The sequence below is a fragment of the Moschus berezovskii genome, chromosome 2 (assembly GCF_049115385.1).
Source record: "Moschus berezovskii isolate FMDL1 chromosome 2, NW_MosBer_1.0, whole genome shotgun sequence".
Lineage (NCBI taxonomy): Eukaryota > Metazoa > Chordata > Mammalia > Artiodactyla > Moschidae > Moschus > Moschus berezovskii.
The window spans coordinates 41,153,743-41,167,974 of record NC_142461.1 but is presented as its reverse complement, the minus strand read 5'-3'; the positions used below and the strand labels follow the sequence as shown (position 1 = coordinate 41,167,974).

The window sequence follows — 14,232 nt, the reverse complement described above, 5'->3', positions numbered from 1 at the left end:
AGAGCATGTACCAAGAACCCTATGTGCCCAAAAGAGGCAAGTGGGGATTCGAGATGGTAAGGAGCAAAGCAGAAGTCTTTGCTACTGGTACAAAATCTTTCTCTTTTCTCTTCCACATCCTGAGAACATACGGGACAACAGTATTTTTAAAAAATTAATTTATCAATTAATTTTTGGCTGTGCTGGGTCTTTGTTGCTGCACGCGGGCTTTCTCTAGTTGCATCAAATGGGAGCTACTCTCTAGTTGAGTTTTGTGGGTTTCTTACTGCAGTAGCTTCTCTTTTTGCAGAGCATGAGCATTAGGTCTCATGGGGCTCAGGAGTTGCTTCACGGCATGTGGAAATCTTTCCAGACCAGGGATTGAACCCATGGCTCCTGCACTGGCAGGTGGATCTTAACCACTGGATCACCAGGGAAGTCGCATGTGACAACAGCATTCTTGATTTAGGACTTCATTTGAAATAACCACTCAGTACTGTATGTGTTCCATACTTTCATTCTCCTTGAACCAAGTGCTTAACCTGTGCTGAGTATCTAGCAATCTGTACAAGCATCTATCTTTAATTCTTTCAGGAAAAACAAGTGAAAAACCAACCAATTCCTTAACATGGTATGAAATATTATTGCACCCCTCCTGAATCAAACTAGCATCATTATTTGTTAAAATTCTAGGAAGTGCATGGATTTAGAATGGGACTGGGTCCCTCACCGTTGAGGTCTTATTTAAATCCAATATACCAGTAGGATACTTGCTGCTGCTGCTAAGTCACTTCAGTCATGTCCGACTCTGTGTGACCCCATAGACGGAAGCCCACCAGGCTCCCCCTTCCCTGGGATTCTCCAGGCAAGAACACTGGAGTGGGTTGCCATTTCCTTCTCCAATGTGTGAAAGTGAAAAGTGAAAGTAAAGTCGCTCAGTCGTGTCTGACCCTTAGCGACCCCATGGACTGCAGCGTACCAGGCTCCTCCATCCATGGGATTTTCTAGGCAAGAGTACTGGAGTGGCTTGCCATTGCCTTCTCCGAGTAGGATACTTAGTCATGATTAATTTATATTTATTAAATTATACTTATTGAGTTCCACATAGGAGTAGTAAAGTAAAAAGTAATAGATAAACTCTGCATCTAGAAATGCAGAATCTAGTAATTCTAAGGGTAATATACCCCTAGAGGGTATTTAGGACTGTACAGCAGTCAGATGACCTTAAATAAGAAAGTTCTTAATGACTAAAATTTGTTTACTGCAGAGAACTAGTCAAACCCCTATTGTCATTTCTCTTGCTGATGAAAAAGGCCCCCTAAAGTCACATGGGCATTAAGCCAACAGCAATGCACAAGGGCCCCAAAGGGCTAGATATAGGTTGATGTTTCTCACCACCTATAAGTGGGCTGACCAAGAGATCAAAGATCAAGATGCCTCCTCTAAACTTCCTAGGATCTTGGAGGTACTACCCTGGGAGCAGGCTCCTTGGGTTATAGCTGCATATGGCTACTTGGGGAAATAGCCCTGCTTACTACCATCAGCAGCCTCTTGCCCTAAGGGCTGAGAAACAACACTCATCCCTTTAAGCAGTTGATCACTGAGTGGGCTGTACTGTGCAGTTTGATGGTAAGATAGCAGAAACACCTCATTGATTTCTCCCCAAACCTGAAGCCAGAGGTCATAAAACTTAATGTCTTTAAGGCCAGGCAGATAAAGTAAATGGGTGCAATGGGTCAAGAGTAAGAAACACATGACATTTTTAAACCATCTGATTCTACTTCTGTGAATATAAAGAAATGTTGCTCTTCATTAAAAGGAGATAACTGGACATGCTACACAGCAACTGATGCTCTGCCTTCATATTGGGGAGACCGTGGTGAGGGAGGGGGAGCAGAGAGAAATGAGTAATCACAGGACCATTACCAAAGGCAGTGATGGCTATTCAGCTCCAGAAAATTATGGTCACCTGGGAATGTGAGTCCACTGTTACCAGATCTTCCAATTTTTCAAAGCCAGGAACAGAGATTTTTGTGACATTTAGCAATTTGAAATGTTAGCAAGACAAACAAGAACTCATGTATTTTTTAATTTATCCTATAGGCAAAAGTATAAGTTAGACTTGGTACCTGCTTTAAGGTCAAGAAACCCCAATCTAACTTAGTTCAGCCTCTAAGTAGCATAGCCTGGGAGAAGGCAATGGCAAGCCACTCCAGTACTCTTGCCTAGAAAATCCCATGGATGGAGGAGCCTGGTGGGCTGAAGTCCATGGGGTCGCTAAGGGTCGGATGCGACTGAGCAACTTCACTTTCACTTTTCACTTTCACACATTGGAGAAGGAAATGGCAACCCACTCCAGTGTTCTTGCCTGGAGAATCTCAGGGACGGGAGAGCTTTGTGGGCTTCCGTCTATGGGGTCACACAGAGTCGGACACGACTGAAGTGACTTAGCAGCAGCAGCAGCAGCATAGCCTGAAGGCTTCCCAGGTGGCGCTAGTGGTAAAGAACCCACCTTTCAATGCAGAAGACCTAAGAGATACAGGTTTGATCCCTGGTTCAGGGAGATCCCCTGGAGGAGGAAATGGCAATCTGCTTCAGTAATCTTGCCTGGAAAATCCCATGGACAGAGGAGCCTGGTTGGCTATACAGTTCATGGGATTGCAAGGGGTCGGACACGACTGAAGTGACTTAGCATGCATGCCCATAGGGTAGTCTGATCATTCAATTATATGAGGCAAGAGATAGGTTTCTTAGGCTCATACATATTGTGGCACCAACAGGATCCAGTGCTCTGCTAAGGGCTATAAATGTCCTGTTTTTTTGAAGGTAAAAGTCTTCTCAGGAATGCCAAGACCGTGGTCACTCCAGGCTTTCCTTCCATCACTTTGGGACCACTCCAGCTCCCTGCACCACCTCCCAGACCCGCTTTATTTTTAGCACAGTTCCTGCAGCTGAAGTACAAGGTGCTGCCTGTCAGGAGACACTAATGAGGCTCCACCCCCTGGTTTCTGACACTGGTGAAAGGCACTGACTCTCCTGCCACAGAAGTTTGAGCTACTTGCCAGCTGCCCCAAATACCATGTCACAGTTTGTACCATCTGCTCAGCAAACTTCTAGCTCCAGAAACCAGAGTATATTTTGATGAGGAAAATCAAGCAAAAGACTAACTGAACTACCCATCCCTGACATCTCCTACACTGAAATTATTTCTCCATATACACCAGTCAGGTTTAATCCTAATATGTCAAGAGCTGGACAGATGCATTGTTGTGTTCAGTCGCTCAGTTGTGTGTGACTCTTTGTGACTCCATGGACTGCAGCATGCCAGGTTTCCCTGTCCTTCACTATCTCCTGCAGCTTGCTCAAATTCATGTCCATTGAGTTGGTGATGCTATCCAACCACCTCATTCTCTGTCATCCCCTTCTCCAGTATGGACAGTTGCATACTGCTTAACTCAGTTGACTTAAGAGGAATACGAAGTCTGGCAATTTCCCCATAAGAATTCTTTGCCTGTTTCCAAGGCTTATGGCTATCCATAAAGCACGATTTCCAAGTAATAGCCTCACCACCTTTCAGGGAAGGATGACTCATGTGTACCCACTACCACCACACTCTGATAACTCACAAAGGACATATCTTCATCCCCACTGATATAATGCCCTTCCGCAAAGGACTATGGTCAAAGAGTCACCACCTATTAGCTTCTTTAATTAGTAACCAGGGTTAGATATGGGCATCAAGAGAAAGTTTCAAATAAGGAGCAATATCACTGAAATATAATCTATAGGAGAATAGCTGCTGATTTCTATAAATTCAGGGGGATTCTGAGGTGAATGGAACAGAAATGACAAACAGTTGTATTTTGGGGTAGTAGAAGAGAGCTCTAAGGGACAGACAGACAATAGCTTCATGGAGTGTACTTCCTCAGCCTTGGGGTAGGAGGTTATCTTTGGGCTCCAGAAGGCAAGGGGGCTTTATTTAGTTCTTCGAGAATGAAGATAAGAGGAAAATAGGCTCTTCAGGAAAAAAGAAAAAAAGGAGGAACAACGTGAATGCTTCTTTATGAGCATCTTAAAGGAGCACCAAGGCAACTGGCCACCCATGAAACGTGGCCACTCCTGTCCTGGTCTGCACCAGAGGAAGGTCTGGTGAGGGGGCTGGGGGAGGCAGGATGCAAAAGCGATCGCATTTCCTCCACCGGAGAGCCAGGCCTCTGTGGACATCCTGCACACCCCTCCTGCCACCCTGCAAGCGAGGGGCCGAGCCGGGGAACCCTGAGGCTTTCAGGGCTTTTATCTTATTAGAAGCATTTTTCTCATCATAACCGAGACCTTTAATATTGCATTAAAAAGATGGTTAATTTTCTTAAGCTTCCTTTTAAACACAGAAATAGGATTAGAAGGATAACACGCTCAGATGCAAGCCCATTATTTGATTACGTCTAAACCTAATCCTGCCTTCACCTTGGCCTGCAGAGTCTCCATTTTGGGGTTTATTGGTTGATAATGCCAGGGCTGTCAGATACTATTACTTGTGTAGTGTCTGTTGCTACGTGCTCTTTCTTCCACTATCAAATGCTGAAGGTTTGAAATTGAATTATAGGATGAGTTCTCAAAGCCTCACCATCTTTTAGACCTTTGCACCTACTTTCAAAGAAGAAAGGATGGCTCAGGCTCCCCAAAAGAATGGGAACTCTCTTCAGTAAATTCATTCCTAACAATGCTTCAAGGGAAAGTCTTATAACTAATTTCCCCTCCTTCATGCAGGCTTTCTACTTCTCACATTGAGAAAAATGGTATTGATATTAATAAAAAGATCAGAAACTACCGGCGACCATTCTCTAGTCTATTAATTTTCTTATTATACTTAAATTATCTGTCACATCATCCCCTCGAGGGTAGGAGTCAGGTCTCACTGACATCGAGAGACCATCACACTTCTGGGGTTCATGAAATACTCATGTAACTGACCTGAGAATCCGTATCATCTCTTGATTGTATGCAAGGAGGCACCCTGATCTCATTGGTTTTCTCCGTGGAGAAGTAAGAGGCATCCCCACGCCCGAGTCTCTTCGAGAGAGGCTTGTGATGAAGCCAGGAGCGCACGACCAACCCAGCCTCCCACCCACTTCACCATCTCCCTCTCCCTTCCCGCCAGCTTCTAAATTTCTTTACCTGTCGCAGTGGTTGCATTTAAAGGGCTTTGCACCTGTGTGTTTCCTGTAGTGCCTTGTGAGCTCATCGCTTCGTGCAAAACGCCACTCACACCCTTCCCATGAGCACTTATAAGGCTTCTCACCTGCAAGGAGAGATGGAATGGCCATGGTCAGTGACAGGAACAGCATGATCTGGCTCTGTTACCTACTCTTCAGTCTTGGAAAAGGGCTATAAAATCATTCCTGAAAGGCTAAATTTCCTAACATAGTGTGTCACATTTTTTTTTAAGCCTCTTAGTACTTTTGTTGTTGTTATTTTTTTTTTTAACCTTCAAAAGTGGTTTCACAAGATCTTCAAATCTAGAGCTGTCATTTCAGTTCCCAGAGTCAAAGCATTTCCTTTGACTGGAGAGGGATCAATTTTTATTTATTTTCTATTCTCTGGAGCTCTCTGACCCCCCCACACTCCAAGCAGAAAGGAAATGTGCTATTTTCATCAGAACCACAAATGCTTCTAATTCTATTTTTCCCCAGAACCTAGAGTAATTTACCATTTCAGCCTTTTTAGTCTTCTCCCCTCTCTTCCCTCCTACCACAAAGTGTAGCCAGGCAGCTGACTGACAAGGCAAAGAGCTCAGGGCTCCCAGAACCTCAGTTCCTTCCAGTAAATGTGAGTGGATGGACAGTTATGAGGAAAGGCTACAATCTGAGAGTAAGACAAAAAATCACTTAACGATTCCTGGTATTTATGTAAAATATAGTCACAAAAGTCCCATTTAAGAAGATCATCACTTAATGACTCCAGCGCATTCATATTCGAGAGCAATACACATTATTACAAAATATTTTTAAAGTCAATTTGTTGAGCAAGGTTTCAGCCACGCTGAAGCTGCTTAGAAGCATGAAATCCAAGCTCTGTGCTCAAGTGACCTTTTAGCACAGTAAATACAGATGGAGGAATATGGGATAGAAAGTACATGACTTTTCCTAAGACCTTTTTTTTTTTTTAACCCATCAACGTCTGTCACCAAACATGACAAATATTTAACCTTCCAACTGTATGGTGGGCTGGTTCTAAAAAGAAAAGTGATCTTTGAAATCATGAGAGTTACTGAGCCCTGTCACTGAGAGGCCGGTTAGCATAGGGGTCAACAGCTCTCTGAAGCCAACTTTTCCTAGGCTCAACTTTTGGTTCTGCCCTTAACTATCTATCCTTGGGCAAGATGATAAACCTCTCTGTGCCTTTGTCTTCTTTTACAAATAATACCAGTATGTACTTCAAAGGGAGAGGATAAATTAATATACACATGTACTATATATTAATCAGAACAATGCCTGGCATAGATACAATGAACATAACTGGTAAACAGTATAAACTGCCAAACCCGAAATTTCCAGACACACAAGTGCCAAAGGAGTACGGCTGCCCCATTATTCCTCCACTTTTAATAGCTCAATCTTTCACTAGGCAGCAGTTTAGGAGACCTTGCCCAGATACTATACTTGACCCACTTTCTTCTTTCCACCTTTCTCCTTCCCTTTAAACCTAACTACAAAGTGTTCACGATTCTTTATTTGTATCACCTAGAATTGAACCAAACAGGATTGAAAATTTTATTTCATTAAATCGGTGCCCTAGTGAGCCGCTGCTCTGTAAGACCCATGGAGAAGAGGAATGAGAAATACAGGCATCTCTTTTCAACTGAACCACGAGGATATGAAGGAGGGCTAGAGGCACAGGAGGAAACCCATTCAGTTTTGGAAACCAGAAAAAAAAAAAGCATCACTAAGCGGTGTTAAAAGTTCACCTTCTAGATCCTTACAGCCACAATTTTAGAAAATCGTGCCTGCTGCAGAGAGAGAAGGTGAAGCGTGATGGGGTCAGGTCAGTTTCGGAGTTAGCACACCTGGGATCTTACTCTGTTCATTACAGACGTGAGGCCTCAGGGTCCCCGTCTGTCAAATGGGGGTGAGATTCCTGTGTCTATTGTGAGGTTGACGTAAGGTGTTGTGTATCAGGCATTTCTGGAGCCTGGCACAAGGTAAATGGTTAGTTAATCTGAACCCCCGTCCCTCCCCATTAGCCTGTATTCTCAGAGGCGGCTGAGAAGACAGGTCTAAGTGGCGGTCAATACAAACTTCCAGGACTCAGGCTCCAGCCTGCTGAGCCTGGAGTCACTCTGGGCAACCTAAATATTGAAAAATGGGAGAGTCTTTTTAAGTCTGAAGTGTTACCTCAGTACACTGATGGAGAATGGACCAGAAAGACCGTGTCCTTTAGATCTGCTCTGAATGAGTGGGATGTTGAAGGGGAACTAAGAGACCCAAGTTGGAGAGAGAAGTACCAGAGAGGACTGCTGGCATCATTAACTTAATACTACTGATCACCCAGGAGCCTCTGTTACTTCAAGGAAATCTGGCAAACACAACAACAAGAAATGGAGAATGAGGCGCCAAAGACTTCAGAAATTCCAAATGCCCCTTATTCCCAAAAGCCTTCATGTACGAGTAACATTGGAGGGTCCTGGAACCTTGGGTACCAAGCACACCTCAAAAGCAACAACAAGGCATCTGGAAATGCCATGCCATTCTGCAGCAACAAGCAGAGACATCCAGTCCCCAAAATCAATCCCACAATCGAACAGACCCGTCCATCATAGGCAACCACACTCTGAAGGACACAGAAGGACAGAGACAAAATGGAGATTAAAAGTGGATGTCTTTGGGTTTTTTTTTTTTAATTTCTAAGTGTTCGCTTTTTCCCTCACTGAATTTTTTAAAGTTAGTTTTGTTCTGTTTTATGCTGACAAATAATGTCAAGGATTTAGTTATTTACCAGAAAACAATGTGGATGCTCTGTTAATTCCTGGAACAAACCAAGCACCCTCTCCCCAGGAGCTATTTCATAGCATCCTTCCAGTGGCTGTATCCCTGTTGCAGCTGCAAAGACAGAAACTACACGCACCTGGATTTGGCTCTGAATTGTGTCACCTAACATTGTCTCCTGCTTCAGCAGGTACTACACAGAACAATACTGAGGACAGGCCCCTCCGCCCTGCCAGTTTAGCCAAGTTATGCTATAGCGATTCGTCAAGCTATTTTTCCAACATCTGATTAATTAACCCACAAGTTGCCATTTCTGCAAATGCTCATAAAAAATTTAAAATAACCAAGAAATAACTCAACCAAATGAAGGCGTAATGCCTGAAACAGGGGGAGTTCAGAAATCAGAGGGACAGGAAAAATAGAATGGGGAATACAATTTCATGTTTCAGTTCAGTTCAGTCGCTCAGTCGTGTCCGACTCTCCGCGACCCCATGCATCACAGCACGCCAGGCCTCCCTGTCCATCACCAACTCCCGGAGTTCACTCAGACTCATGTCCATCAAGTCGGTGATGCCATCTCATTCTCTGTTGTCCCCGTCTCCTCCCACCCCCAACCTTTCCCAGCATCAGAGTCTTTTCTAGTGAGTCAACTTGTCGCATGAGGTGGCCAAAGTATTGCAGTTTCAGCTTTAGCATCAGTCCTTCCAATGAACACCCAGGACTGATCTCCTTTAGAATGAACTGGTTGGATCTCCTTGCAGTCCAAGGGACTCTCAAGAGTCTTCTCCAGCACCACAGTTCAAAAGCATCAATTCTTCGGTGATCAGCTTTCTTCACAGTCCAACTCTCACATCCATACATGACCACTGGAAAAACCATAGCCTTGACTAGGCGGACCTTGGTTGGCAAAGTAATGTCTCTGCTTTTTAATATACTATCAAGGTTGGTCATAATTTTCCTTCCAAGGAGTAAGCGTCTTTTAATTTCATGGCTGCAATCAGCATCTGCAGTGATTTTGGAGCCCAAAAATATAAAGTCTGACACTGTTTCCACTGTTTCCCCATCTATTTCCCATGAAGAGATGGGACCAGATGCCATGATCTTTGTTTTCTGAATGTTGAGCTTCAAGCCAACCTTTTCACTCTTCTCTTTCACTTTCATCAAGAGGCTTTTTAGTTCCTCTTCACTTTCTGCCATAAGGGTAGTGTCATCTGCATATCTGAGGTTATTGATATTTCTCCCAGCAATCTTGATTTCAGCTTGCGCTTCTTCCAGCCCAGACTTCCTCATGATGTACTCTGCATATAAGTTAAATAAGCAAGGTGACAATATACAGCCTTGACATACTCCTTTTCCTATAAAAGCTTACTAATACTGCAGGGCAGAAATTCATGCTTCCTCACAAAATGGCCTCTAAAATGCAATGTGGTCCAAAGGAGAGTGGCCTTTTATTCAGTTTCTTACGGAGTAACTCTACCTACATCACGATCGTAACATTTGGTTGATCAAAAAATACTGTCACCATTGCCTTCTGAACATGTATCTCCAATACATGTAGATTAATCCACGAATTATATAAATGTACTAATGTCCTAATACATTCAGTTTAGTTCAGTTCAGTCGCTCAGTCGTTGTCTGACTCTTTGCGACCGCATGAATCACCGGGTCTCCCTGTCCATCACCAACTCCCGGAGTTTACCCAAACTCATGTCCATAGAGTTGGTGATGCCATCCAGCCATCTCATTCTCTGTCATCCCCTTCTCCTCCTGCCCCCAATCCCTCCCAGCATCAGGGTCTTACATACACTCAATATAGAAATTTAAAATAATCAGGGTCATTTAAATATAAACAGGGGCTTCCCCGGTGGCACAGCAGTAAAGAATCCACCTGTAACCCGCCTGTCTCACAGGTTCGATCCCTGGGTTGGGAAGATTACCTGGAGAAGGAAATGGCAACCTACTCTAGAAACTCAGCTGGAGAATTTCATGGACGGAGGAACATGGTAGGTTACAGTCCATGGGGTCACAAGGAGCTGGACAAAACTGAGCGACTAACCTCCCACACAGAAATATAAACAGAAGTTATCAAATTTTCTTCCTGCATTCAAATCGACCGTGTTGCACAACTGTACTTTGAGACCACTGCACTACAGGGTAAATGAGAAGATCTTAGTGCCACGCTCACTGGTGTCTGTGCTTCCAGCCTTGGTCCCTACAGTTTATTCTCCATGCAGCAGCCAGAAGAACTCTTTGCAAATATAAATTGGAGCATCTATGTCCCTTACAGGGGACTTTAATCTTTCTATTTCCATATAGTTATTTTCTTTAACACCCTCTGGGATTTTATTTTATGCATTGAAAAAACATTATTCTGCAGAGGGTTCTACAGGCTTCACCAGACTGCTAAAGAAGTTCATGACCCAAAAAAGGTTAAGAAGAAATTAAAATGTAAATGTTCCAATGGTTTCCTACTGCTTTTAGGATAGAAGTCAAAAGCTTGTAAGGTCCTATTGTATACAATCCCCATGATCTGCCCTGGCCAACTCTTGCCTGGAAAATCCCATGGATGGAGGAGCCTGGTAGGCTGCAGTCCATGGGGTTGCTAAGAGTTGGACACGACTGAGCGACTTCACTTTCACTTTTCACTTTCCTGCATTGGAGAAGGAAATGGCAACCCACTCCAGTGTTCTTGCCTGGAGAATCCCAGGGATGGCGGAGCCTGGTCGGCTGCCGTCTATGGGGTCGCACAGAGTCGGACACGACTGAAGCGACTTAGCAGGAGCAGCAGACAGCATATTAAAAAGCAGAGACATTACTTTGCCAACAAAGGTCTGTCTAGTCAAAGCTATGGTTTTTCCAGTAGTCATGTATGGATGTGAGAGTTGGACTATAAAGAAAACTAAGCACCGAAGAGTTCATGTTTTTGAACTGTGGTGTTGGAGAAAACTCTTGAGCATTCCTTGAACTGCAAGGAGATCCAACCAGTCCACCCTAAAGGAAATCAGTCCTGAATATTCATTGGAAGGACTGATGCTGAAGCTGAAGCTCCAATACTTTGGCCACCAGATGTAAATAACTGACTCATTTGAAAAGACCCTGATGCTGGGAAAGACTGAAGGCGGGAGGAGAAGGGGATGACAGGATGAGATGGTTGGATGGCATCACCGACTCAAGAGACATGAGTTTGAGTAAACTCCAGGAGTTGGCAATGAATAGGAAGGCCTGGTGTGCTGCAGTCCATGGGGACGCTGAGTTGGACACGACTGAGCGACTGAACTGAACTGAGTCGCTTTGAAATGAGATTGCATATTGTTGTGTGCAGTACTGTCTGCTTCCCCTAGGAGAGTATAAGCTTCATGCAAGCATCTCTTTTGTTCGTTGTGATACCAATAGTACCAAAGTGGGGCCTGGCTCAACCCTGTAGAACACACTGCATGAATGAAGCATCCTTTCTGATTTGCAACGAAGATCCAAGTCCACACAGAGGAGCAGGACAGTCTAAGCGATCTCAGTCCCTCTCTCTGTTCTGACCTGACTTAAGAGCAGAAAATGATCGCTGGCTTGTTTAAACCCAGCCACACCTCTGTGTCAGGAACCACAGTGTGAAACTCTACAACAGATTAAGTATTCCTTCACCATCACAGATCACTCCCCACTTCTTCCCTATCCACCTGAGCCTAAAAAAGGAGTATCCTGAAAATCTTCCTGTAACCTTCAACTCACACCTGGGATCGGTCTCCTGAGCAACATCTCCTCTGGGAAACCACGTGCGTCATTTTACGGAATTCATTTGTAAAGGTTCTCACTGAAGACAAGTCTGGGAGAGCGTAAGTGATATGTCAAATGTACTGCACTATACATTTGCCTTTAAGATAAAGAGTGTAGCATGAAGTAGGAACAGGTGTCAGAATCTTGCATTAAAAGTCTCTGGAAAATAAACATTGCTAATGCAAATTTTCTGCATTCATTTCTTGATCTGAAAATTTTAAGTTCCTAATCCAATTCCTAAGGAGACTAGGACCTTGACATACCCAGGTTTCAGTTAAAACTAATTTCATCTATTTACTTTTCTTTTTTTTAAAAATGTAGCTACTAAGATTTCTGCTGTCTGGGCATGTTAGGGTCCTAGTTCCCTTAGGACTTGGATTAGGAATTTGTAATTCTGTGGATCAGGAAATAGAAAAGCAAAATGGAAAGGAGGAAGAACACTGTAATGGGTTTATATTGCTACTGAGTACATCTAGAGGGAACCAGCAAAGACCTATCAATTGCTTTCACATCACACTCAGCAGCACTAGAGAATTTAAGCTACCTGGGGAATAAAGACATTGAGAGAGACAATGTCACTACGCTTTCTTAACATTGGAAAAAGAGTAACCAGTAAACATCACTCCATAGCTTGGCAATTCCTTCTCAGGGAGTACCTGCTACAACAAGAAAATACTCCAAGTTCTTAACTCTGCTTTGGAAAACTGTCTCAGAGTTCCTCTTAGATTGCAGATGAATCGTAAATACGTCCTTTAGGTGACTGATGGAAAAATGAGACAAGGACTTCATTTTCCATAATTTCAAAAGCATTTATAATGACTACATAACATAAAACACATACTCTTTTATTTATGCTACATGTTGATTCTTTTCATTCATTAATCACTTGCTCATCCAAAGGCCAAATAGATGCTATGACCCGAGTTACTGAATTTACAAAAAGCACTAGTCACTTTACAGAGCATGCAAACATTTACTCTGTTTTTAAAATTTTTAAAACAACTAATAAAATAAAAACTGGCTTAGGTTAGGTTAACTCCTCATTGCTTGGCGTGCGTGTGTCCTCAGTTGCTTCTGTTGTGTCTGACTTTTTGCCACCCCTTAGACTGTAGCCCATCATGCTCCTCTGTCCATGGGATTCTCCAGGCAAGAATACTGGAGTGGATTGCCATGCCCTCCTCCAGGGGATCTTCCCAACCCAGGGATCGAACCTGCAACTCAGGTCTCCTGCATTGGCAGGTGGGTTCTTTACCTCTAGTACCACCTGGGAAGCCCCTTCACTGCCTGGATTACCACCTTAAAATGGTTGTTTAAAAATCTATAATCTAGAATCTAAACTTTATGTCCTTAAGTAGTTATAGCTCCTAGTTTAGAGTGCGAAGAGGTGAGAAAGAATTTGACTTATTGCCACAATGTCGACACCTGTGGTGTCCAGCGCAGTAGCTACGAATCACATACGGCTGTGAGCACTTAAAGTGAGCCTAAGGCAACTAAAGAGCTGAACTTTTAATTTAACTTAATTTTAATTAAAATTTAAAAACTGAAGCAATGTAAAGAATATTTTACACTTTTGGTTAGATAACATATATTATTAAAATTATTATCACTATTTCTATTTGAGTCTTAAAAATGTGGTTACTAGAAAAATTTAAATCACATATATAGCTTACATATATTTCTATTTTGGACAGTACAGGTTAAAATATATCTTCCATGTGGAATTCCCACCATTAATTCAAGTGTAAGGGCTCATCCTTTCTAAACTCCTCCCAATGCCCAGCTCCAAAGCTATGTTACTACCCTGCTTTCCAGATTCACAAACCCTAACATGCATCATCTCCAAAAGACCTCATCTCTGTCCACGTGTGAACAGGTCAAGTCAAATAATGAAACTTCTGCTCGAACTCACTGACAGTGAAAATGCCATCAATCTCTTCGGTGTGACAACCTGGATGCAACCAACCTTAACTGTTGATTCTATTAATAAGATGCACTGAACAATGACAGTGTTGCAGATTAAAGTGAAAAAGTCTCAGCATTAGAGGAGTTCCCAGGTTGGGAAACCCCATGTGTACACACAGATAATACAAACCCAATGTGTCTGATAAACGCCTGTGTGTGGATGTGTGGAGGAGACCATCCCTAAGACTCTCTAGGACCATCAGGGTAGGCATCCCTTGATGTCTCAGTGAAACCTGAATCACTGATTTGGTGGAGAAAAATGAAACAGGCATCCAAAAACAGATTCTTCTAATTCTGGCTTTGCTACCTATCAGCAATATGGCCTGTAGAGTCAGCTGATTTCTTCATCCCGACTTACTGTTCTTAACTGTGTGGAAAAGATATTTTAAAAGATCTGTCCTGCTTCCCTTGTTGTTATGAAGATTCAGTGGAATCCGATACAGAGTCCCAGATGGATAAAAGGTTTTGACGATGATGGCGATATCAAAAGGGAGTTCACAGATGTGCAGGAGGCCAGGAAAGACTATGGAACAGAGACCAC

At 43.2% G+C, this 14,232-nt stretch overlaps 1 protein-coding gene across 4 annotated transcripts in view; it reads right to left on the bottom strand.

The window, feature by feature from the left end:
• The window catches only part of KLF7 (KLF transcription factor 7), a 98,794-nt gene that overhangs the window by 3,364 nt on the left and 81,198 nt on the right, over window positions 1-14,232 (bottom strand). For 3 of the 4 annotated variants that reach the window (XM_055398912.2, XM_055398911.2, XM_055398913.2), the window contains one exon: window positions 5,155-5,278. In XM_055398912.2, coding sequence (XP_055254887.1) covers window positions 5,155-5,278 — 124 coding nt within the window. Of the gene's footprint in view, window positions 1-5,154; window positions 5,279-14,232 lie in introns of those variants that run through there. The other variant, XR_008682245.2, reaches the window with a different exon arrangement.